The sequence below is a fragment of the Echiichthys vipera genome (genome assembly GCF_963691815.1).
Source record: "Echiichthys vipera genome assembly, chromosome: 9".
Classification (NCBI taxonomy): Eukaryota; Metazoa; Chordata; class Actinopteri; order Perciformes; family Trachinidae; genus Echiichthys; species Echiichthys vipera.
This window is the reverse complement of record NC_139834.1, coordinates 29,898,118-29,925,187: the sequence shown is the minus strand read 5'-3', so window position 1 is coordinate 29,925,187 and position 27,070 is coordinate 29,898,118. Positions and strand designations below refer to the sequence as shown.

The 27,070-nt window shown below is 42.7% G+C and overlaps 1 protein-coding gene across 2 annotated transcripts in view; it reads left to right on the top strand.

The window, feature by feature from the left end:
• LOC310952195 (neural cell adhesion molecule L1.1-like) overlaps positions 1 to 23,731 on the top strand; it is a 68,214-nt gene extending 44,483 nt beyond the window's left edge. Inside the window, exons 12-28 of one of the 2 annotated variants that reach the window (XM_083920724.1) lie at positions 403 to 563; positions 1,398 to 1,557; positions 3,431 to 3,558; positions 4,175 to 4,276; positions 4,417 to 4,623; positions 4,712 to 4,782; positions 4,878 to 5,103; positions 7,279 to 7,385; positions 7,498 to 7,759; positions 7,874 to 7,996; positions 8,721 to 8,897; positions 8,980 to 9,093; positions 9,498 to 9,647; positions 10,807 to 10,938; positions 11,024 to 11,096; positions 17,279 to 17,290; positions 19,394 to 23,731. In XM_083920724.1, the coding sequence (XP_083776850.1) occupies positions 403 to 563; positions 1,398 to 1,557; positions 3,431 to 3,558; positions 4,175 to 4,276; positions 4,417 to 4,623; positions 4,712 to 4,782; positions 4,878 to 5,103; positions 7,279 to 7,385; positions 7,498 to 7,759; positions 7,874 to 7,996; positions 8,721 to 8,897; positions 8,980 to 9,093; positions 9,498 to 9,647; positions 10,807 to 10,938; positions 11,024 to 11,096; positions 17,279 to 17,290; positions 19,394 to 19,652 (2,464 nt within the window). In that variant the 3' untranslated portion in view covers positions 19,653 to 23,731. The remainder of the gene's footprint in view (positions 1 to 402; positions 564 to 1,397; positions 1,558 to 3,430; positions 3,559 to 4,174; positions 4,277 to 4,416; positions 4,624 to 4,711; positions 4,783 to 4,877; positions 5,104 to 7,278; positions 7,386 to 7,497; positions 7,760 to 7,873; positions 7,997 to 8,720; positions 8,898 to 8,979; positions 9,094 to 9,497; positions 9,648 to 10,806; positions 10,939 to 11,023; positions 11,097 to 17,278; positions 17,291 to 19,393) is intronic. The other variant, XM_083920725.1, reaches the window with a different exon arrangement.
• The last annotated feature ends 3,339 nt before the right edge of the window (positions 23,732 to 27,070 follow it).

The window sequence follows — 27,070 nt, the reverse complement described above, 5'->3', positions numbered from 1 at the left end:
TCGGCTCGTCACAAACTTTCTCAGCTTTCCGTTCTGCGGCATTGTAAAGACTCCAGGTGAGAGGTTGTTTTACATTATGTGCTCCCAGAGTCTCCTCTCTCTGGAGCATCATCTATCGATCTTCTTCTGACTATTTTCATTCACTGATGAGCCAGGAAACACTCTCAATGATCGAGTTACTGGGGTCTGCTGCTGTTGCTGCCATATTCATTTCTGTGTGTCCACTGTTGGAATAAAAGACTCAGGAGGGACAACTCGGATTAATGTTTGTACAGCCAGGATCAATATGTGTGTGTGTGTGTGTGTGTGTGTGTGTGTGTGTGTGTGTGTGTGTGTGTGTGTGTGTGTGTGTGTGTGTGTGTGTGTGTGTGTGTGTGTGTGTGTGTGTGTGTGTGTTTGTAGGGAGGGCGAGGACAGGCCCCCTCTGCTGTCTGACCCTCGTGTCTCCCTGCTGACCAATGGGACCATTGAGCTGTCCGGCGCCAGTCATGACGACACCGGAGAGTACACCTGCTCCATCAGACACACCAACATCTCCATCACTGCTCACCTGGAAGTCTTCAGTGAGTCCAATATAACAAATACATGATGATAAAGCACAGTTAAATCTGCAGATAAACAGACAATCACTAATTAATGTTATGGAAGTTCTAAAAACAAAGCATAACAGACACACTTCCGGAAGGAAAACTGCAGACATTTTACTTGTACCATTACTAGCAAAATTAATGAAATCGTTTTAGGTGTATTTCTTTCATGTGAGACACTACAGGCAAAAAAAATGTGAGATTCTGTTCTATTTCTCTTCCTTAACATGTCTTCTGTCAGACTGGTGGACTTTTGTCTATAGATTTCTCCTAAACATTTAGAGCATGAGATAATGCCTCATTTACATATTTAAACATAACATTTCAGAAAACTAATTGTCTTAATGTCAGTAATCAACTGGGGAAGTTTCATGGTGATATCAAAGAACTGTATCGCTTCATTTTAATTAAATAAAAAAAATTAAGCCTTTAAAATAAGTGTTTATTTTTTTCCAATTTAGAATTCTTAATTTTAGATTAAAAACAAAAATCAAGAACATCAGCAAATAGTAGACATTCATATAAATCCACATGTGTGGAAATGATATACCGAAACAATATATAAAAAGTAAATCAATTAAGTACAATATATATATGAAAACACCAATGTTGGGGGGGGGGGGGGGGGGTGAATATGAAATTTACCAAAAGCAAGTATAAGATTAAAAGATATATCGCGTCACAAGGTTGGTTGGATCGATCTCATCACACCTGCTAAATCAAACATGCACAATATGAGCTCAGTGTAATCAAACATGGCGCCACACGTGCACACAGTGAACCGTCCTGTGATTTCCCGCTCCCTGTCAGATCGTACCGTGATATTGACGAAGCCGCAGGACGTTCGGGCTCTCAGAGGAAGCAGCGCTCTGCTGGACTGTCTCTTCTACAAAGACCCTCAACTGCAGCAGAACCAGATCGTCTGGAGGAAAGACGGGCAGAAGCTGCAGGAGTCGTCACCAGATGACAAGTAAACACACACTGAGATGCTTCAGTCCATAAATAAAACAACTATGTTTCACAAAAGATCCTTCCCACATTCTAACAAGAGGTTGTAATTACAGATTTTTCGACAAGAGAACAACTCATCACTTTATGCTGTTATACAGTATGACAGTTCTTTCTCATCTTTAAGAAATGTTATCAAGACTTATGGACTCATTCAAACACTTTCATATGTTGTTGAAAGGAGAAAGAGATCCAGTGAATACCTTAAGAGCATGGGAGCAGATCCCAAGGGACACATGAAAGTAGCAGAGGACTTTTATTTTGAAGAACTACCAGAACACGACTCATAGATGCAACAATGCATCCGGTAAAGTCAGGAGCAGTGTGCAACTTCAGAAGCAACAATTAAATCTGCCATAAAACAGAAAGAAGAAGAAGAAGGGATTTTGAGGCTCTGTATTGATCAAATAAATACAACAAAAATGACAAAATAAGCCACAAATTAGAGCGAGGATAAAAACTAGTATTGTGGCCACGGTTCTGAGATTTAGAGAATAAATTCATAACAGAATAAGTTTCTTTGAGCTGTATTGTTTATGTACCTGTGTTTCCTTTCAATAAAGAACAACATTTCCACCAGAAATTGGTGCATAAAAATCCAACCAAACGCAGGAAATTAAGTGTTTGATGCTCAAAACTTTCCCCCAGACCCTACTGCAGCCTATTTAATACAATTATTTCTATCATATTATATATTTGAAGTAGCTTGGTGAATTTAAGTCGAAGTCCAAACCTACTTCTCACCAACGACTGCCACTCTAATGACGGTCGTTGGCACTTGGAGCCCAAAGGGTTCCAGTGACATCATCGGCCTTATGAAAGGTTAAATACCTGGATCTCCACACCAGTTAGTTGGACCAGTCCCAGCCTGGTCAGGTGCGTACATGAACTGATGAAGCCTCTTGGATGAGAGGTGAAACGTCTTCCAAGACAAATAACCAAGTCCAGTTGCTTTTGACTGAATTTGCTTTGGGGATAACGATGAACTGGACAAATGAGAACATTCACAGGCAAAATGAAGATAATTAGTACGTAATGCCCCGTCTCTACTCTCCACTACCTTTTCTTTTTCAGAAGGAGACCGTTTCTCCATGCTAATAGACGCTTCATCCCAAATCCATTCAAAATAAATCTTAGCAGGTTTGAGTGTTTGTCTTTATGTACAGTGTAAAATGGAATCAAATTACACACTAGGAATTTCACATGGTGTTTTGTGCATAGTGGATGCTGAAAAATACAGAAATATACAAAAGATTACATTTCATTTATGTACATAAATTAGGATATACAAATATATAGAAAATCAAAATGTATAAATGACTATTATTGACTTGTATTAAGCAGTGTTTTATTATTTATAAACAAAAACAAATGTGTCTCAGATGTAAAAGCTTACAAAAAGTTAGTGCTCACTGATAAAAATAAACACATTTTGTTGTTTAAACTCGTTTTGTTGTGTTATCATTAATTAAGTCATGAACCAGAATCCATTTAACTTGAAAATTGTTGCTTCTTGTGTCAAATATGGATATGCGATTAATCGCTATAATTAATTACAAAGCCTCTAATTAAATAGATTCATTTTTTTAATCGTGTCCCAACACTAATAAAAAAAGAATGTAGAATATTATTAAAATAAAATAGATTACAAAAATATACTCAAATAAATAAAAATGTTACATCACTTCAAAAAACAAGATGCTGAACACAGCTGTGTGTGTGTTTGTGTGTGTGTGTGTGTGTGTGTGTGTGTGTGTGTGTGTGTGTGTGTGTGTGTGTGTGTGTGTGTGTGTGTGTGTGTGTGTGTGTGTGTATATGTGTGTGTGTGTGTGTAGGATCACTATCTTTGAGAACGGCACCTTGAAAGTGACAGACGTCCAATCAGACGACAACGCGCATTATTCCTGTGAGGTCATCACTGAGCTTGACCACGTAGAGGCCAGTGGCTCCGTTACTGTCGTGGGTATGTCACTGTGTGTGTGTGTGTGTGTGTGTGTGTGTGTGTGTTTTCTCCTGACTCCAATTGAGTTAATAAAGCAAATACAAAATAATGCATACTTCACCAACAACAATAACACAGAAGAATATGAATTCCCCCTGCAAATAGTGCAATGGTGTAATCAATATTTGAAATGTAACTTTAAGTTGTAGTATATATATAAAAGAAAAGTCCATTTTGATGCCATTACTGCAGTCACTGATAGTTGTGCATTCAGCCAAGTTACCAAACTTTTTTTTTTAATTAAGGTGGCCATGATTATCTTTTCATAATATTTGCATCACATAGAAATGTTTAAATATTGATACTTTAAACTATCATTTTTTTTAAGCAACAAAGACAGTTCCCTCCTTGATAGGTGGACATCACTCAAGGACTCAAGTCCCCTCTTGGCAATCTCTTCAAATACTATTAAAGAGCACATTTGCAATAATATTATGCTGATAGTCCACTCTTGGTAATAACACGTGTATAGGTGTGTGTGTGTGTGTGTGTGTGTGTGTGTGTGTGTGTGTGTGTGTGTGTGTGTGTGTGTGTGTGACACGGTTTTAACACTCACAATTTTGTGTCGGACCCTCAGCACGGCCAGACCCGCCCAAAGACCTGTCTCTGTCTGATGTGGACGACCACAGCCTCACTCTCAGCTGGATCTCAGGACACTCACACAACAGCCCCATCATAGGTACTGCACACACACACACACACACACACACACACACACACACACACACACACACACACACACACACACATACATACACACACACACCACAGACTGTCCACGGTTCCCTTGCTTTAATTTTTTGTGTGACGAAAACTCAGAGTTCCTTGTGGAGGCCCGCGAGGAGCAGCACATCGACGAGGGGAAGTGGAGGTGGGAGGAGTGGAGGAAAGTGCCTGGGGACTTCAACCACCTTGAGATGACCCTCCACCCCTACTGCACCTACCGCTTCAGGGTCATCGCCATCAATGAGATCGGCCCCAGCGAGCCAAGCATGCCGTCAGGCCACCACAGCACGTCACCAGCCAGTAAGTGTCTCCAAATGAGTGCATTTGTCAAATGATCTCTTTAAAGTGTCGTTTTCTATCTTTACTAAGTTTCTTCTCCTTGCTGCAGTTCCTGACAGTAACCCTGCTAATGTGCGCAGTGAGTCCACTGACCCAAAGACACTGATCATTACATGGGATGTGAGTACAGCCTGTGTGTCTGTGTGTGTCTTAGTGTGGTAGTGATTCATGCGTGGCAATTTTAATCCATCCAATATTCCCATCTGTCTTTGAAGGAAATGGACAAGCGCTCGCATAACGGCCAGGGCTTCCAGTACAAGGTGTTTTGGCGGAAGGCCGGGGGGAAGAGCGTTCACTGGAACCACGCTGATGTACAGTCTCCACCCTACGTGGTCAACAACACAGGAACGTACACGTCATTTGAGATCAAAGTCCAGGCCGTCAACTCACTCGGAGAGGGACCATCGCCGAATCCAGAGATCGGACACTCCGGAGAGGACAGTACGTCACGTATTCATTCCCATCTGTCGTCATCAATGTTAAAAAGAAGATTTATTAGAGTATGTGAGAAAGATCGGACTAAATGAAGAGTCTGATTTGAAGGAACTTGTGTGTCTGTAGTAAATCGCATGTGGAGGATAATTGTTATTGAGTTAAAGTCCTTTTCTTTTCCCAGAAGTGAGTAATTGCATCCCTCATAGAAAAGGTCAAAATTCTCTTCTTCTTAAAGGGAGTCTGGATAATAAAAGACTGAAACCATCTTACAATACGATGGCTTCACATTCTTCAACTTCTCATTCCGCAGAAATGTCACAACCAGTGAGCGTAGAGACAAATGGGGGACTTGTCAACATGAATGAATGTTTTGTTGTGATCTTGTTTGCTGTGCTTGCGGTGGTTGTCTGACAGAAAATGTCCCTATTTCAGGAATCAAGAGCCTCTGTGCCAAGCTGACCAGTATCTTATATTCAGCTCTCTTTATATGGTTGCAGGGAGTGCACCTCTGCTGGTGCCCTTTGAGTTAAAGATTAAATATGTAGAATCTTTATTAAAAGCTATATTTAAAAAAAAAATGTAAAATACACCCACATGGCATTTGAGGAGTACAGAATGAAAGTATTTCTTTTCCATAAAAAAAATATATTTAGTCTAAATTAATATTTTTGACGGGTTTGACAATGACTTTCTGTCCCGTTCTGTTTACATTGTACCAGCCAATAGCGATGGGCACTGCTGGTTGCCAGGGTTGTCTGCTGTTGCTACAGAAACAAGGAATCATTTTGAGTTGAGAGCTAGCTAATCGATTACACTCCACTCAAAGAAAGACTTCCAGTTGAAGACTGGCTAATGTTAAATACTGTTGTAAAATGAATTGATTAGTCCAAATAAGTGGTTACCCTGTTTGATTCATGACTGACATGGAGCAGGCTGATCACTGACACACTGAACCTGGTAACCCGACTGCTGGAATTATTTTTTGTTGTTGCAACTACAATCTTGAGACACTGGATGGCGGTGTTCTGCTCATTCTCCATATTCAACCTTTAACACTTTCATACATTTTATTAATCCACCAATCATTCAAACAGGTAGAGACAGACAGACAGAGCTAGAGAATAAATGAAGAGAGGGAGTGATGTTCGAGAACAAAGCAGTGAATCCAAGAAATGAAACATGAAACAACACAACACAACAACACACACTTTTGCATCACTACTAGAGATGCAGATAAAGCAAGTATCTCACTATCTCTGTCCTTTTTGAGATGCTACAAATCATATCCAGCTATGAAAAAAACAGAAGAAAGAAAGGTGTTTCAATGCAGATGATACACCCCTTCGCCTTGTCTTGTCGGTGGAAACTGTCAGTTTTCAGATTGCTGCAGATCTGCAGACTGCAGGTCTCCACTCATCTCATTGGGAATCATTGTAAATCCTTGATTCGGCAACCCCTAACCCTAGCAAATTTCATTTTGCTCTGCCCCTGCATGCACCGTTGGAGCTCATTAAAGGAGCATTATCACAAATACAGCAGTAATAGCATAAAATAAGCTGAAACATGCAAAAGATCGGTTGGGAGGGCCATAACTACATTTACAAAGACAACCGCCAACAGTGTAGTGTCTGTGGGGCAAATGCAGAATTTGTCTTTGTTACGACACAAGTTGCCCCGGCGCATAGCCCCGCCTCCTTAACCACCACCCTATATATAGAGGTGCAACATCACCTAGCAGTTGAGAGGTCGGTGGCATTGCCAGCACCCGGAACTCGAGAATGGCTGCGCGCTCAGGAGCTCTACGGTCTGCAGCTAAAAAGCAGTTTGACAAATAAAGGTCCCGCACCAGGATGAATATTGGATTGGCTTTCACAACATGGCAAAGCTTAGGAGCTTCTTTGGGTATAAAAACCGTCTCGGAGCTGGCATTTTATCTCATCAACAGAATCGCTCAGTAGAACACTTTCTCTCCACGGCACCTCTAGTGAAATCTTCACAACATTGGTGTTGCACAGACGTAGATATTGTTTTAATGTGTGTGGGCACTGGTCAATGCATCAAATTAAATTCATGATGATTTAATTTAAAAAGGATTTTATATAAAGGTAGCATGTCCCTAAAAGTGTTGTTTTGTTTTGTTTAATGCTTTCTTATTTTGCTCTTTTTCTTTCTCCCTCTCAGAGCCGGAGGAAGCTCCCACTGGAGTTGTCACCATAGTGATGAACAGCACAGTAAGGGTCAAGTGGAATGAAGCCCAGAACATCCGAGGGAAGCTGCTGGGATACGAGGTACCACTTATTACAACAGCTGTGCCTGCAGTTACATGTCCTAACAGTGAATGAGGACAGTCTGCTTGGTTGAGCTGCACATTAATATAGTTTATGTCTGCCTCTGTGTCAGATCCACATCAGATGGCTGGGTCCACAGGGTGGACGGGTCCGGAGGTCTCTTGGAAAACTGCACCATGGGAAGGAGGAACGATTGGAGCGAAGGAAGGAGAGAGACAGGAAGAGTCAGGTGGTGGAGGTCCGCGGCAATAGGACCTGGGAGGAGGTGACGGGACTGCAGCTGTATTCTCGCTATGAGCTGTCCGTCCTTGCCTTCAACAGCAAAGGGGCAGGCCCTAACTCCCTGCCGCATCACTTCAGCACTCCAGAGGGAGGTGAGATTAAATGAAACACTTTTTAAAAATGTACTTATTTAAGATGCATTTATTAATATAGAAATGCTAACTTGTTGTGTCTGTGTTTGTGTGTGTGTGTGTGTGTGTGTGTAGCGCCTGGTCCTCCTGCATCATTGAGATTTGAGAGTCCTTCAGAGAAATCACTGGTCCTCTACTGGGAGCCTCCAGTGGAAACCAACGGTGTCCTGCTGGGATACATGGTGCAGTATCAACAGGGTGAGCTTTGCTTTGTTTTATGGTGATGGAGTTACGTCTCTCTGATGGGAGCCGGATCTCATGGCACTGTTACTTTCTGAGAGACGTATGTGAGGGTTACAATTTATCTTCTGTGTCTGAAAATCGATCAGGCGCCGTGCGTAAGTGTCTGTCTGACACTTTTGTAATGATTTGGCTCTATAAAGACAATTGAATTGTACTGTACTGGTCGTGCGAGCGGTTCCGGGAAAGCAGCTCAATATGTGAGGGTTGGCTGTTGGTCCAAAAAGTCCACACTAGCAACCCTAGTTGCCAAATCGAACAAAACTCCAGGGTTAGATTTATGTAACAAGACCCTTTGGTTAGGATCAAGGCCATGGAAGGAGGCCAGAACAACAATCAAAGCTGGCGGTGCTTTGGGAGTGTGCAGTGCAGTTCAACATGCGCAGTGGAACTAGAGCTGCGCTGTTGGCGGGTTCCAGAAGATGGTGCTTCAATTAAAGTGATGGTTTACGCTCAGTTGCTGTTTGGGTGCGCTTGGGTCGTTTCTTCTTCACTTTCTATGAAAGTGTGCCAAGTATTGAGCCTCCTGGCAATTGCAGACCCCCAAAGGGCCACCCCAGAGTAAATAAAACATGAGTTTGCAGATTCATCTGGTTCTCAGGAAATGTACTCTGTGCGATGACAATCAAGTTTAATCTAAGTACATCAAAACTGTACTACTAAAAACCTGTTTCCTGTGTAGAGGTTGAGAGCAAAGACAGCCCGCTGCAGATGGAGATCATCAGCGACCCCAATGTGACCGTCATTGAGTTGGACCCTCTGGACCCCAGCAGCCATTACATCTTCAAAGTGATCGCACGCACCGCTGCCGGAGACGGCCCTCCCATCGAACTGAGGGGCGCCACCCTGCTGGAAGGAGGTGAAGGAGCGCTTGCAAACACAACTCACAACTCTTTATTTATAACTTTCAATTCCTCATCCCTGTCTTTCACTCCTTTCAGTTCCTCCATCCAACATCACCATTGTCTCCAGTAACACGTCGCTCAACCTGAGCTGGGTGCCCGGAGAGCGAGACCGGAACCACGGCTTTGTCATCTGCTACCTCAGGAAGACTCGTACGTTTGCTGCATACTGACTCTTGCAGAGAGTGACAGAGGAGAGGACGCCACCGTGCTGTTTTCCCTCTCACTAGCCTGCAAGAAAGCAAAGTTTATTTATATAGCATCTTTCACAGACACACAGTCACAAAGTGCTTCACAGTCCAGATAATGAAATCGAGTAAAAACACGTACAGTCAAATAAATAAAGATTAAAATACAAAATAAAATATACAAGAACAGGTGAAATAGAAAGAAAAAAGGAGATGAGGAGGGGAAGAGATCGAGCACAATGTCTCAGAAGTGTGTGTGTGTGTGTGTGTGTGTGTGTGTGTGTGTGTGTGTGTGTGTGTGTGTGTGTGTGTGTGTGTGTGTGTGTGTGTGTGTGTGTGTGTGTGTGTGTGTGTGTGTGTTTACTGCAGCCGGTGCTGACTGGCAGAACTCGGAGGTGGTGAACTCCACGCAGGGTTTCTATTCGCTGTTGGGCCTCCACCCAGGATCTCAGTACCACCTCAAGATCAAGCAGGGAAACGACACTCACTGGGAACACGTGACGTGGACCATGGGACCAGGTATTTGTGCCGAAACATTTTCTGATTTTCTTTTCTTTTTTGTTTATTCGTTTTTTTATTATGATTTTCCGGGTCAATGCAGTCAATGATAATACATATCATACTTCTCATTAAGCCATCTGCAAATGTATAATTGTAGCCCACGGTAAAGTATCCCAGACTCAGTAAGCAGTAATAAAACGTGTAAGAACCATTGACCATAGCAGCACTTAGGAGCTGAAATAAGTATTTGACATTAGAAATAATGTCAAATTAGGTATGAACTATTAATGTATTGAATTACCAGGAAAGATGCTGTATCATGATATATAGTTATCCAGATATGAAATGACCTGTAGGGGAGACTGGGGTAAGACGAGCCATTTGTTTCATATTTAGGATCGCTACATCAAGGCAATCATAGTTTTGTCGCCAACTAATATATCTGCATATATTTCAGGATGTTGTGCATCCCTTCAAACTAACAGAATGAGTGTTGATACTGTTTCAATAATATAGCATATCCACAAAAGTTAAGCCGTATCCCTACTCCCCTCCGCTCCCTCACCTTCCCCCTCCATAAAAAAACTTCACTTCTTCGCATTCTTGTGTATTTTTATTTATTATACACAATTTAACAGGTACAATAACGTTTTTTGTTATAATTGCACATTGCTGATAAACAGCTGTTTTGTAAAAAAAAAAAAAAAAACATTTTACATGAGAATGCACTAAGAAAGAGAGCAAGTGAGAATGCCACTGGCTCAACCTACCCCAGAGCTACCATTTTGACTTTATTAGTTCCCACAGCTAAAAGGGTGCACTTTTATGCTAGGTCTATAACCTCATGTTGTAGCCCATAGATGCCACAGTTGATGTTTAAAACAAATTTAAAATGATCTATTTTGGTTTAAACACAATTCTCATGAAACTTGTGATAGACAACTTGTGATTCACTTTCAAGAGTTTTTTTTTTTTTATCTAACCACTTTACCCATGTGGTTCTTACCTTCACAGACAATGATGCCTTCCTCTGAAATATTTGGTCACATGATCAATCAATTACCATTACCTAACAACAAGGGAGGGCTCAACTTACCCCAGTCTCCCCTACCAGTGTAGCTCACAACATCAGACCTTCTGTTAATAACTCATTAATTCATCTTTCTCCGTCTCTAAGTGCCGTCGGAGATGCCCGGTGGGTTCGCCACTCAAGGTTGGTTGATAGGACTCATCAGCGCCATCGTGCTGCTGGTGCTGATACTGCTCATCCTCTGCCTCATCAAACGCAGCAAGGGCGGCAAGTACGCAGGTGAGGCACACGCACACGCACAACTCAACACACACACTGGCACATGCAGCCTGTCGTCAGTTAATGTTGAGTTTTTCTCTTACAGTGAAGGACAAAGAAGACAAGGAGGTGGACTCTGAAGCTCGGCCCATGAAAGATGAGACCTTTGGAGAGTACAGGTGGGTCTCTCCTCTCCCCGAGTCTGGGACTCTAATGGCATAGTTAACGCAACACTCAGTGTGTTCACAGTCAAAAAAGGGCCTTACCACGAATAAGGAATAAGGGAATGATCAGATTACTGAAGTTCCCCTCGTATACATGAGCAGGGGCTGAATGGTAAAATGACGGAGTAACTCTTCCTCCGGTACAGTAGGTGAGGTCTTCTTGGTAGTGATGTTAGTTTCCACGGTGAAGTCCTCCCTCAGTTTAAAGGTAACGCTGTATTATTGTTGTTTTTTTCACGTTGTTGGGGAGCATGCACAGACAAGAAACCCGATAATAATCCGAGAATGCAGTTTACATGTGCGAATTAGTACTGAAGGAGTTCTCTAGGTCTGTTAACCCGAGTATGAGAACCCCCATTTTACCCGGTGTATGGTGTTTACATGGAGTTTGAGAAACCGGAGTATGCCATTAACCTGAATATAATCAGGTTTTTAAACTGCATGTAAACGCGAAGTGAAGCGACTATTTCAAAGTGTTGAGCAGCAAAGGAACAGCCAAACTTTTTTCAGAAAAAACAAAAAGCTACAGAAGACTGTGTTTGTGTACGACTTTTAACGCTTTACATATTAAGATAAGGATTACACAATACAGAATCAATAACTAAACAGAAATAAAGGAGAAAATATGTCATCAGAAACAATAAAATCATTCAGATTATAACAAAAGAAAGATAACATGATAAGTTATCATGTTGAATGATTCAAATAAAATAATGATGAAACCCTAAAATATGTAGTTAATTATGGTAATGTAGTAGTGTTTAAGTTTGTGTCAACATTGTAAAAAAGACTATGAAAAGGGACAAAACAAGAACTAAAAAGAGACGTAAAATGGCTACAGAGAGACACAAAGCAACTACCAAGAGATTTAAATCAACTACAAAGATACAGAAAGTAACTACAAAGAGACGTAAAAAGACTACAGAAAGACAAAGTTACTACAAAGAGACGTAAAAAGAGTACCAAAAGACAAAGTAACTACAAAGAGACGTAAAAAGACTACCAAAAGACAAAGTAACTACAAAGAGACGTAAAAAGACTACCAAAAGACAAAGTAACTACAAAGAGACGTAAAAAGACTACAGAAAGACAAAGTTACTACAAAGAGACGTAAAAAGACTACCAAAAGACAAAGTAACTACAAAGAGACGTAAAAAGACTACCAAAAGACAAAGTAACTACAAAGAGACGTAAAAAGACTACAAAAAGACAAAGTAACTACAAAGAGACGTAAAAAGAGTACAAAAAGTCAAAGTAACTACAAAGAGACGTAAAAAGAGTACAAAAAGACAAAGTTACTACAAAGAGACGTAAAAAGACTACCAAAAGACAAAGTAACTACAAAGAGACGTAAAAAGACTACCAAAAGACAAAGTAACTACAAAGAGACGTAAAAAGACTACAGAAAGACAAAGTTACTACAAAGAGACGTAAAAAGACTACCAAAAGACAAAGTAACTACAAAGAGACGTAAAAAGACTACCAAAAGACAAAGTAACTACAAAGAGACGTAAAAAGACTACAAAAAGACAAAGTAACTACAAAGAGACGTAAAAAGAGTACAAAAAGTCAAAGTAACTACAAAGAGACGTAAAAAGAGTACAAAAAGACAAAGTTACTACAAAGAGACGTAAAAAGAGTACCAAAAGACAAAGTAACTACAAAGATACGTAAAAAGAGTACAAAAAGACAAAGTTACTACAAAGATACGTAAAAAGAGTACAAAAAGACAAAGTTACTACAAAGAGACGTAAAAAGAGTACCAAAAGTCAAAGTTATCACAAAGAGACGTAAAAAGAGTACAAAAACAACCACAGATAAAATATATAAGACCAAAACAACTATAAAGAGATGCAAAATTACCCCAAAGAGAGGGAGAAACTATAGAGAGACTTAAACTGAGGAGAGCAAGGAAGATAGCTGCTGATCCCTCCCACCCTGGTCACTATCTGTTTGAACCTCTCCCCTCTGGCCGGAGGCTGCGGACCATCAGGACCAAAACCTCCTGTCCCAAGAACAGTTTCTTCCCCTCTGCCATCAGGCTTTGGAATTCTGTTAAAGACACTTAACGGTCATTCGTTATATTAATGACATCTGGAACTCATACGTTATATGAACGTACCCAAATCACAGGTGTTATATTAACACCCCCCCTCCCCTTTTCACTGGACACTTTAACTTGCACACTACCACCTGCACTGGTCATACAAATACAGTCACTTATATTTCATGTATATAATTTAATGCTATATGTTTAGTTTGCTTGTGTTCATGTTTATATTTATGTAAGCACTGTCAAATCAAGTCAAATTCCTTGCAATGAAAATTGCCTGGCAATAAACCTGATTCTGATTCTGATTCTGATTCTGAAATGACAACAAAAAAGAGGCGAAACCACCACAAAGTCAGAGTGATTAACGTCCTCACTAACTGATAATGTGTTCCTCCTCATCACACTCTCTGTTTCTGGATGCTGCTTTACCTGCTTTTATAACAATACAACACTGATTCAGTCTTATTCACCTGTCATCTCCAGTTTGCCTGCAATGCTTCAAATTCTAATACCTTTATTTTGGACAAAGACCATACTAACTTTTAAGCCTGTGAATGTTCTCATTCGTCCAGGTCATCGTTATCCTCAAAGCAATTTCAGTCAAAAACAACTGGACTGGTTGTTTGTCTAGGAAGACGTTTCACCTCTCATCCAAGAGGCTTCATCAGTTAATGTACGCATCTGACCAGGCTGGGACTGGTCCAACTAACTGGTGTGGAGATCCAGGTATTTAACCTCTCACAAGGCCGATGATGTCACTGACACCCTTTGTGCTCCAAGTGCCCACGCCCGTTGTTAGAGTGACAGTCGTTGGTGGGCAGTTGGTTTCGACTTCGTTAGTGCTCTATTGAGTCTGAACGACAGTCGTTGGGGTCACCCGGGCCATGTGTGAACAGTTGTCCTTTGAGGTTAGATTGTTGAATCTCCTGGGAAGGGATGAAAGGGCGGCATTGTAAATTGGAGATAAGTGGTGTCTCAGACCCCCTCCTCTGTTTAGCGATGGTTTCTCCACTTTTACATAGATGGCTTCTTTTACTCCTCTTTCAAACCATCTGTCCTCTCTGTCCAAGATTTGGACATTGCTGTCAACAAAGGAGTGGGCTTTCTCCTTGAGGTGTAAGTGGACAGCCGAGTCCAGGCCTGAGGAGTTAGCTCTCCTGTGTTGGGCCATGCGTTTATGCAGTGGTTGTTTTGTTTCTCCAATGTAAAGATCTTTGCATTCCTCGTTGCATTGGACAGCATAAACCAGGTTGCTTTTGTGGGTGTGTGGTGTTCTGTCCTTCGGATGTACTAGTCTCTGTCTGAGTGTGTTACCGGGTTTGAAATACACAGGGATGCAGTGTTTGTTGAAAATCCTCCTGAGTTTCTCCGATACCCCAGCCACATATGGGATGACTATGTTGTTTCTCCTGTTATCTTTTTCTTTCTCAACCACTTTGGTTTTCTTTCTGGAGGCAGCTGCCGTTTTAACAAAGGTCCAGCTGGGGTAGCCACAAGTTGTGAGGGCGCCTCTCAGGTGCTTGCGTTCTTCCCCTTGAGCTTGTGAGCTAGTGGGTACGTTATCAGCTCTATGCTGCAGTGTTCTGATAACGCCAAGCTTGTGTTCCAAAGGGTGGTGAGAGTCAAAAAGTAGATATTGATCCGTGTGAGTGGGTTTTCTGTATACCCCTATGTGGAGGCTCCTGTCATTCTCCATATGGACGTCACAGTCCAAGAAGGGCAAGCTGTTGTCCTTAACTTCCTCTCTGGTGAACTTGATGTTTCTGTCCACTGAGTTGATATGTTCAGTAAAAGTTTGCACCTCTTTGGATTTGATCTTAACCCATGTGTCGTCCACATATCTGAACCAATGGCTTGGGGTTACTCCTTTAAAGGAGTTCAAAGCCTTGCCCTCTACCTCCTCCATGTACAGATTTGCCACAATAGGGGATACTGGTGAACCCATGGCACAGCCGTGTTTCTGTCTGTAAAAAATGCCATTAAACTGGAAATATGTGGTATTCAGGCACAAATCCAGAAGTTGGCAAATGTGGTCTGGTTTGAGATTTGTTCGGTTTTGTAAGGAAATGTCCTGTGTGAGCCGCTCTCTTACTGTGGCCAAGGCCTCCATGGTTGGAATACAGGTGAACAAGGAAGTCACATCGTAGGACACCATGGTTTCATCTGGATCCATTTTTAGATTCGGACTTTGTTCACAAAGTCCATTGAGTTTTGGATGTGGCGTGGGGTGTTTCCAACCAGTGGTGCCAGAATATTGGCAACATGCTTGGCAATGTTATAAGTGACCGAGTTTATGCTGCTGACAATGGGCCTGAGCGGGGCCCCTTCTTTATGGATTTTTGGGAGTCCATATAAGCAGGGGGTTGAGTTCTGGGGGTAAAGCCTGTAATACAGTATTACAGGCTTTACCCCAAGGACTCAACCCTCATGGAGGCCTTGGCCACAGTAAGAGAGCGGCTCACACAGGACATTTCCTTACAAAACCGAACAAATCTCAAACCAGACCACATTTGCCAACTTCTGGATTTGTGCCTGAATACCACATATTTCCAGTTTAATGGCATTTTTTACAGACAGAAACACGGCTGTGCCATGGGTTCACCAGTATCCCCTATTGTGGCAAATCTGTACATGGAGGAGGTAGAGGGCAAGGCTTTGAACTCCTTTAAAGGAGTAACCCCAAGCCATTGGTTCAGATATGTGGACGACACATGGGTTAAGATCAAATCCAAAGAGGTGCAAACTTTTACTGAACATATCAACTCAGTGGACAGAAACATCAAGTTCACCAGAGAGGAAGTTAAGGACAACAGCTTGCCCTTCTTGGACTGTGACGTCCATATGGAGAATGACAGGAGCCTCCACATAGGGGTATACAGAAAACCCACTCACACGGATCAATATCTACTTTTTGACTCTCACCACCCTTTGGAACACAAGCTTGGCGTTATCAGAACACTGCAGCATAGAGCTGATAACGTACCCACTAGCTCACAAGCTCAAGGGGAAGAACGCAAGCACCTGAGAGGCGCCCTCACAACTTGTGGCTACCCCAGCTGGACCTTTGTTAAAACGGCAACTGCCTCCAGAAAGAAAACCAAAGTGGTTGAGAAAGAAAAAGATAACAGGAGAAACAACATAGTCATCCCATATGTGGCTGGGGTATCGGAGAAACTCAGGAGGATTTTCAACAAACACTGCATCCCTGTGTATTTCAAACCCGGTAACACACTCAGACAGAGACTAGTACATCCGAAGGACAGAACACCACACCACCACAAAAGCAACCTGGATTATGCTGTCCAATGCAACGAGGAATGCAAAGATCTTTACATTGGAGAAACAAAACAACCACTGCATAAACGCATGGCCCAACACAGGAGAGCTAACTCCTCAGGCCTGGACTCGGCTGTCCACTTACACCTCAAGGAGAAAGCCCACTCCTTTGTTGACAGCAATGTCCAAATCTTGGACAGAGAGGACAGATGGTTTGAAAGAGGAGTAAAAGAAGCCATCTATGTAAAAGTGGAGAAACCATCGCTAAACAGAGGAGGGGGTCTGAGACACCACTTATCTCCAATTTACAATGCCGCCCTTTCATCCCTTCCCAGGAGATTCAACAATCTAACCTCAAAGGACAACTGTTCACACATGGCCCGGGTGACCCCAACGACTGTCGTTCAGACTCAATAGAGCACTAACGAAGTCGAAACCAACTGCCCACCAACGACTGTCACTCTAACAACGGGCGTGGGCACTTGGAGCACAAAGGGTGTCAGTGACATCATCGGCCTTGTGAGAGGTTAAATACCTGGATCTCCACACCAGTTAGTTGGACCAGTCCCAGCCTGGTCAGATGCGTACATGAACTGATGAAGCCTCTTGGATGAGAGGTGAAACGTCTTCCTAGACAAACAACCAGTCCAGTTGTTTTTGACTGAAATTGCTTTGAGGGCATACTAACTTTTGTTTTTTTTGTACTAATGTCATAACTGTATGCTTCATGTGGCCTTTAGCTCTAACACTTGCGTTTCTCTGTCCTTTTTTATCATCTTTCTTTCTTTCCTCGATGCTCTGACTGCAGATCTCTGGAGAGGTGAGAACGTGGACGGCCTTTTTCACTCATGTTTGGCTTCTTGCGTCCATTGTTGACTGTGTTGTGATGGTGCGGCAATAAAGAAAACCAGGCCTTTATTTCTAATTTACGCTGTTCACCAGTGAATGCTAACTTATCACTTCCTCCGTCTTCACCTGTTGTTTTGATAAATCCAGAAGAATTTGCATTTCTGTAGCATCAATTCCATCATTATAGTGAGCCATGTAGGCTTTCAATGTGAAAAGCCATCAGATCGATTTTTGAACGTCGACTTTGACGTCTAAACTTAACCGTCACCTTTGACGTCTAAACTTAACCGTCACCTATAACTGTCTGGACTTTTGTCGTCTAAACTCAACCGCCACCTTTGACGTCTAAACTTAACCGTCATCTTTGACGTCTAAACTTAACCTTCACCTATAACTGTCTAAACTTTTGTCGTCTGAAGTTAACCGTCTCCCTTTGTCGTTTATACCTAGCCTTCACCTTTTGTCGTCTAAACTTAACCATCACCTTTTGTTGTCTAAACTTAACCGTCATCTTTTGTCGTCTGAACTTAACTGTCACCTTTTGTCGTCTAAACTTAACCGTCACCTTTGACGTCTAAACTTAACCGTCACCTTTTGTCGTCTAAACTTAACCATCATCTATTACTGTCTAAACTTTTGTCGTCTGAACTTAACCGTCGCCCTTTGCCGTCTATACTTAACCTTCACCTTTTATCGTCTAACTTAACCGCAGCCTATTGTCGTCTAAACTTATTGTCATCTTTTGTTGTCTAAACTAAATTGTCGAATTTTGTCGTCTAAACTTAACAGTCGCCTTTTGTCGTCTAAACTCAACCACTGCCTTTTGTCGTCTAAACTTAACAGTCGGCTGTGACGTCTAAACTTAACCGTCATCTATTATTGTCTAATCTTAACCATCACCTTTTGTCGTCTAAACTTAACCTTCCCCTTTTGCCATCTAAACTTAACATCATCTTTTGTCGTCTGAACTTAACCTTCACCTTTTATCGTCTAACTTAACCGCAGCCTATTGTCGTCTAAACTTATTATCATCTTTTGTTGTCTAAACTAAATTGTCGAATTTTGTCGTCTAAACTTAACAGTCGCCTTTTGTCGTCTAAACTCAACCACTGCCTTTTGTAGTCTAAACTTAACAGTCGGCTGTGAAGTCTAAACTTAACCGTCATCTATTATTGTCTAATCTTAACCATCACCTTTTGTCGTCTAAACTTAACCTTCCCCTTTTGTCGTCTAAACTTAACATCATCTTTTGTCGTCTGAACTTAACATTATCTTTTGTTGTCTAAGCTTAACAGTTGCCTTTAGTCGTCTAAACTTAACGTCACCTTTTGTTGTTTAAACTTAACATCATCTTTTGTCGTCTAAACTTAACCGTCGCCTTTTGTCGTCTAATCTTAACCATCACCTTTTGTGTTCTAAACTTAACGTCACCTTTTGTCGTCTAAACTTAACCGTCACCTTTTGTTGTTTAAACTTAACGACATCTTTTTTCGTCCAAGTTTTACAGTCACCTTTTATCGTCTAACTTAACTGTCACCTTTTGTCGTCTAAACTTATTATCATCTTTTGTTGTCTAAACTAAATTGTCGCCTTTTGACGTCTAAACTTAACAGTCTCCTTTTGTCCTCTAAACTTAACAGTCACCTTTTGTCGTCTAAACTTAACCGTCACCTTTGACGTCTAAACTTAACCGTCATCTATTATTGTCTAATCTTAAACATCACCTTTTGTCGTCTAAACTTAACCTTCACTTTTTATCGTCTAAACTTAACGTCATCTTTTGTCGTCTGAACTTAACATTATCTTTTGTTGTCTAAACTTAACAGTCGCCTTTAGTCGTCTAAACTTTACGTCACCTTTTGTCGTCTAAACTAATCCTCACCTTTTGTTGTCTATACTTAACATCATCTTTAGACGTCTAAGTTTAACTGTCACCTTTTGTTGTCTAAACTTAAGAGTTAATTTGTGTATGAAAACATTTCTGGTGGAATAAGAAACGTATTCGTATGTGTTTATTACTCAACCAAATGCAGCTGTTCCAGAAGGCTGATCGTTTCTGTCTGTCATGTTTCAGCGATGCCGATGAGAAGCGCTCCGACAGCCAGCCGTCTCTGTGCGGCGAAAGCAAGCTGGGCAGCGACGACTCTCTGGCCGAGTACGGCGACAGCGTGGACATCCAGTTCAACGAGGACGGCTCCTTCATCGGCCAGTACAGCGGACGGGGACCCGTTCCCCACGGCAACGAGAGCTCCGGTCCCGCCTCCCCTGTTAACGCAGTCCCGCCTCCACCCATAGCTCCGTCCATGTCGAGCATCCTGAACCGGCCCAGCTAGAGACACACACACACACACACACACACACACGCACACACACACACACACACACACACACTGCCTGCCTGCAATAGAACACTAAGGGACAGACCACTCCTGATTCCACTGCCTGTTATAGTGCAAACACACACACACACACACACACACACACTCAAAACATTCCACAGGTTTATGCAGTGAAGCTGTTTACAGGATGTCTCACGTTTTCTACTCGAAGTTTTCACACACACACACACACACACCCACACACACACACACACACGCACACACATCAAATCAGAAAGAGCTTCACTCTTCTATAATAGAAAGGCGGAGGGAGGTGGAGGACAGGAGACGGTTGCACCAGCTGTTCATCAGTTCAAACCCTTGTGTAGACTGCAGACGCGTCGTCAGTGGCGCCTTCAGATAAAGTTTGAGAGAAATCGAAAGAAACTTTTGGAAACGCTTCACACATTAAAACTGCAGAAGGTAAAACACCAGAATTTGAATCAGAGTGAGACCTCTCTCTGTCTGTCCTGAGCCAATAGGAATTCTCTCTCTGTCTCGGAGTTAAAAGCATGCCTTCAGAAAACAATAAAACCAGTTCACATAATAACAAAATAAAGATATGATACAATTTTGATAATTAAAACACCTTAAAATAATGTAAGTTTTTATGTATTGTAGGCAAAATGTACGTATTTTCAAGTACTAGCCTGGCAAATGCAACCAAATCTCAAGAAGATCTGGTCTGGGAACCTCCCGTTCATTTCCTCCTATTTGAGGAGTGGTTTACGATTGCCCAGAGCCGTTTATTGGGCGCTACAAATGTCTATCAAATGCGTCTGTACGTAGCTCATAGCCAATTGTATCAATTAAACCAGGTGGCGTATGTAGAGCGACAGACAAAGAAATGGTAATAAAATAGTTTAACACCAAAAGTGGCATTTTTCTCCTAAATAAACTTGCGTTCTAAACTACTAAGAACAATAAGGCTGCACTGAAAGGTAACTTTGCATCTGCTGCCATGTTGGATCTGTAGATGTAAACAAACTACAAGCTTCGGTGTGTCGCATAGAAGTTGTCATCGTCCTGGCTGTTGTCAAAATCGAATCCATGGAATCCGGCTGCCAGGCAGAGCGAAATGAAACTGCACGCAAGGCGGCATGGGTACACCCAGGCAAGTTGCAGACAGCTGCAGAGATTACAATGGTGTGTAAGACGTAAGAGTCATTTTCAGTGACACCGCCAAGATGGCACCGGCTGCAGCCACAGTGAGACTTTGAGCTTCATTTTGTCTCTTCAGAAACCTCTGGGTGACGTCACAGAGACCACAACCGTATTTTATACAATCTTGTGATAATCACATGAACGCCCACGGTGCCAACTAGTGGTTAATGTAGCTGATTAGACTATTTGGCTGAACCGCTACAGTTAGAAACACATAAACAGCTGGTGCAACCCAGTCCAGGAGAGGAAGGTGACGTGATGAAGAGTGAGACAAAGAAAAAGGGAAATTTCATCTTCTCTCCCCTTCATTGTACAAACATTTATTCTGTTTCACATTAAACACATTTAAAGTCATTGTTTTCTAATACACACCACCACTTTTTAGTTATGTAGTTTTTTACTTTTCACGCACCATCATGAACGTCACCACTATGTGTCTTTGTTTGTGTCGGTTTACAAACTATTTATTTGTTTGTGTGCATGCGTCTGGGGATGATCTTGCTATTTATTGATGTGTGCGCAGCAGCTCCCAACCCTGAGATGCATGCCCCTCCTTGAGGCCTTTCAGAAACCCTTTAGTTGACGTTTTAGCGTGTGAATGTAAAGAGTGTGTGTCTGTGTGCGCGATTGTTGACACTTTCCATTGCTGCTCTATAACCTGCAGCCGTGGGAGATCTGTTGCCTTAAGAGAGTCCATTTGAGCGTCCTCTCCTCCTTCTTTTCTGTCCATCCGTCTGTCCATCAGTCATCCAATCCTCCTCTCACACACTCCTTCCTTTGCCATCAGCCTCAGCAGGTAAAATGCTGGACCAGGGTTCTACGGTGGCCCTGAGAGCTCAGAGCACGAACTGTTAAAATTCTGGTTACATGAAGCAAATATCTGCAATATTATCTGAATCATTAAATCAGAATGTTAAACAAACAACAACATACATTGACGGATACGGTTCTTCATGAACCTCATACCATGTAGCGCGGCAAGTAGCGCGTTCCAGCCATGCTCCTTACTTTTTTGTGTCCTTCATTTTGCAGATCATTTTCCTACACCAATTCCATTTGTTTGTCAGCAAGATTTCAGAAAAACAACTGGCCCAATTTTCATGAAATCAGTGGGCAGAGTGCAGCATGGGCCATTTTGGAGCAGATCCAAATTGCAGGGCTGATATGGTACTGCAATAGCATTGCGCGGGACAACACAAATCTTACGGGAGCGGGAGATTTAGCTCAGGATGGAGTCAACAAATTAAGTTGAAAAGAATATTAATAATAATAATAATAATAATATAATTTTATAAGGTCATGATTAAACCCATCGCCAGCTGCACAGTCCACTCTGAGCTAGCATCCGTATCAGCAGAGCTCCATTCACAAAAACAGGAAAATAACAACACAGCTGTATTTACCGTCCAAATGTGCTGATAAAATTAGATTCACCATCTTTTCTGGAACAAAGAGCACGTTTTAGAAAGTTGTTTTAATTCTACGCCACCGTGCTAGTCATTGACGTGAAGTGGACCAAGATGCACCTCATCAACATATCACAGAAATTCATCTGAATTTATGACCCCTTTGTGGCTTTTTCTTTTGGAAGGGGCGCCCGCTCTACCAAAGCCCGAATGCCACAGAAAATAAGAGAGAGGAAAAAATTTAATATTAAGAAATATCAATGGTGGAGGTCTGTGCCTGCCGGACACTCTTCTAGTTTACATGGAGTTCTGTCTAACTTTTCTGCAACGTTTCTGCATTGTGTTTTGTCCACTTGAGCTGTCAAGGCCACCATAGCCTGAGATTACAGACATTCATATGCACACACACAGCTCATGCACACACATACATACTGATGCATGCATAAAGTGGAGGACTATGGAAACCACAAGGGGGGGTGGCGGTCCTCTGTAGCAAAACCATAATGGGACCGTCTTACGAGGACATAGGACGAGGAGGAGAATCTGACGTATCGTTCTCTGAATGTAAATAGAACCTTGAGATTGTCATTTTTTTAAATTTCCGTTGCTTCTTTTATAAGATGATCAAATTGTAACTGTTTTTTTATTATCTGTTGCTCTGTTTTTGATTTTGTACTGCGGTGCTCCTTCGCTGACGTGCTGCAGCCTTTATGTGTCATCGTGTTCTCTTTGGTTTTCCTCTTGTGTCACTTAGTAGCTCCGACACATTTAGAGAAGATTAGAATCGTAGCGAGAGCAACCACCCCCCCACCCTTCATCCAGTTTCTTTATAGCGCTTAGAGATGCAGCAGATAATATTGATTATTAAGAAGTCATAAATGTTGACATTTATACACCTCGCCATGGCAGTGCTGTTTTAATGGACGTGGGCGACGTGCAGCCCTGGATGGACCGATTCTGGAAATCAATCTTGATACTTAAGAGGGTTTATTTTTGTGGCTCCGCTGTGCCAGACAAACTCAATCTAACAATCGATGCGAAGGAACTTTAGACCCAGAGCGGAAGTTTGTTTTTAAAGTTTGTGGAGCAGAGAGGGACGGGACGGGACGCCTCACATGCCCTGAGCAGAGAGTGGCAGCTCCAACTGTTTTGGAAATGCTGCATTGGGTTTTTTTTAGGCGAGAAAAAGGCTGTCAGCCTGGTTTGCTGCCTGGTCGCCAGAAATATAGAGTTGTCTCTTTTAAACCACAGAAACTTTAATATGAAAGGTGTTTGACACCCTCTAGTGTCTGTATGACACGCACCGTGCTTTCAGCAGGAAGCAGGTAAAGTATTATAACAAGCCCCATACTCCGCTGAGGAAGGTCAGGGTGGACAGTTGGGAGTTCTCACAAAAACACGACATCACGCAAGAATCACACAAAAATCCTTCTTGTCAGGTTCTAAGTAATGCATTTGTGCTTCGGCCAGAAGTCCGGGGAGGGGATGGGGGGGTGACGATGACACAAAAAGTGACCTGTTCAAAACAACAACCCTAACTCTGAATGAGAATCAGAACTGTTGATATATATGAAAACATTTGCAGAAATGTACAATGCCGACAGGTTTTTTTCTGGCGACTGGGGTTTTCTGAGTTTTGGGGGCTCGTCCTTAAACTCGTCATGACATAGCAGTATGTTCACAGGATGTTTACATTTTCTTTTGTGTTAGAATCAACAGGAAGCTCCTTCAATCATATCTCAGTGTAATAACCCACAGTCCAACCTTGACTTGTTGCCTTGTTAAACCTCTCAGCCCGACTCCTGTCTGTCTCTCTGCTCCTGATGCTGATCGTACAGCCCTGTCTATCTGTCTGTCTGTCTGTCTGTCTGTCTGTCTGTCCGTCTGTCTGTGTTGCAGCCTTCTTTTTACATATAAACACGTTGGGAAAACATAAAAAACTAGTAAAAAATAAAAAAAAGACAAAACTTTTTAGGTATAAATCATAATACTGCGAATGCTAACAACAACAACAGAGCTTTTCTCTGTGGCGATGACGCGGTCAGTGTTGTCGTCCATGGTGATGATACGATCAGTAAAAATGAATTAATCAGCATCACAGGATTGACATGATTACACGGATGGCTGTGTGGGTGTGTGTCATGAAAGGGGGGTTAACCACACACACTACAGAGCAGGGGGGGTGGGTGGGATGGGTGTACTGCAATATTGAGGTGTGCTGATGTTGTACCTGCTTGTTGCATTGTGCGCTGTACTGTATCCGACAAACTAACCCCAGACTGTCAACTAATAAATAAACATGGACTACGCATATCCTGAACACAACTGGTGCGTCTTTTCTCCTGTGTGTGTGTGTGTGTGTGTGTGTGTGTGTGTGTGTGTGTGTGTGTGTGTGTGTGTGTGTGTGTGTGTGTGTGTGTTCTTGTGTGTCACACCTTGGGAGGACTGAGGGGACAAAGGGCGGTTTAAGGGCAATCACAGAAACCATTATCTCTTGTGCAGCGGGTTTAAGACATGACTGACAGAGTCAGCGTCCAGTCTGCAGGTCTGTACAGTATCAAATATGACTTGATATTCTGTTACCGACTATTTCAATAAAATGTTTTCAGACATGCCAGTTAGTGTACTGTTCAGCTGTAATTTGAGAAAGTTTGTTACCCGGCTGCCATTGTTTTCCACTGAGCATCGCTGTTTTGTTGCTGGGATTGGTTGCAGGGTTTTTTCTGAAACGTGCAGCCACTGAATACTGAACTAATGTTATGTGCACAAAACCACGTCCATCTGACCTTTCTCATTCATACAACTGTGTCACCCACAGCCCAAGAACCAAAACAGTTCCTTCCCAAGTTTATCTTTCAAATTGTTGTTGTTAAATATGTTGTTTGTATAGCTGGAGTTTGAAACGAAAACAACTCCCCCCTGGGATTATTAAAGTATTTCGGATACTGATACAAAATATCACTCACTGTTTACATTATTATTATGATGATATTATAAGATATATTATATTATTATGATATACTTATTATTTGTGAGCAGTAAGTGTGCCAGGGTTGATGTCAAAACCCAGAAGTTTAGCATTGCGCTGGTTATCTCATCTCATCTCATCTCATCTCATCTTCATCCGCTTATCCGGGGTCGGGTCGCGGGGGCAGCAGCTTTAGCAGGGGACCCCAAACTTCCCTTTCCTGGGCCACATTAACCAGCTCTAACTGGGGGATCCCGAGGCGTTCCCAGGCCAGTGTGGAGATATAATCTCTCCACCTAGTCCTGGGTCTTCCCCGAGGCCTCCTCCCAGCTGGCCGTGCCTGGAACACCTCCCTAGGGAGGCGCCCAGGGGGCATCCTTACCAGATGCCCGAACCACCTCAACTGGCTCCTTTCAACGCTAAGGAGCAGCGGCTCTACTCCGAGTTCCTCACGGATGGCTGAACTTCTCACCCTATCTCTAAGGGAGACTCCAGCCACCCTCCTGAGAAAACCCATTTCGGCCGCTTGTACTCGCGACCTCGTTCTTTCGGTCATGACCCAACTTTCATGACCATAGGTGAGGGTAGGAACGAAGATTGACCGGTAGATCGAGAGCTTTGCCTTCCGGCTCAGCTCTCTTTTCGTCACAACGGTGCGGTAGAGCGACTGCAACACCGCCCCCGCTGCTCCGATTCTCCGGCCAAACTCACGCTCCATCGTCCCCTCACTCGTGAACATGATCCCGAGGTACTTGAACTCCTTCACTTGGGGTAAGGACTCATTCCCTACCTGGAGTAAGCAATCCACCGGTTTCCTGCTAAGAGCCATGGCCTCAGATTTAGAGATGCTGATCCTCATCCCAGCCGTTTCACACTCGGCTGCGAACCGATCCAGTCAGTACTGAAGGTCACTGACCGACGATGCCATCAGGACCACATCATCTGCGAAAAGCAGAGACGAGATCCTCAGCCCACCGAACTGCAACCCCTCCCCACCACGACTACGCCTTGAAATCCTGTCCATGAAAATCACGAACAGGATTGGTGACAAAGCGCACCCCTGGCGGAGGCCAACCCCCACCGGGAACGAATCTGACTTACTCCCGAGGATCCGGACACAGCTCTCACTTTGGGTGTACAGAGATTGGATGGCCCACAGAAGTGACCCCCTCACCCCATACTCCCGCAGCACCTCCCACAGTATCTCCCTAGGAACCCGGTCATATGCCTTCTCCAGATCCACAAAACACATGTAGACTGGATGAGCATACTCCCAGGCCCCCTCCAGGATCCTTGCGAGAATGAAGAGCTGGTCCGTTGTTCCACGTCCAGGACGGAATCCACATTGTTCCTCTTCAATCTGAGGTTCGACAATAGGACGAACCCTCCTTTCCAGCACCTTGGAGTAGACTTTACCAGGGAGGCTGAGTAGTGTGATACCCCTGTAATTGGCACACACCCTCTGGTCCCCCTTTTTAAAAAGAGGAACCACCACCCCGGTCTGCCACTCCCTTGGCACTGTCCCAGACTTCCACGCAATGTTGAAGAGGCGTGTCAACCAAGACAGCCCCTCCCAACCCAAAGTTTTCAGCATTTCTGGACGAATCTCATTGCGCTGGTTAGATAATCCAAAACGGATTATGTCAGAAAATAAGATCTGTGACTCTCGTTTATGAAACTTTCACGTTTTGTTCAGTCAATCGTCACATACGGGCAGGGCTGCTGGAAGTCATTTTGAACAGGGGGTGCTGTGAAAAAATGTTTGTTGTTTTTTTGGATAAAAAAACTCTGAGCCTATTTAAAATACATTTTAAATAAACAGATTGAGATTCACT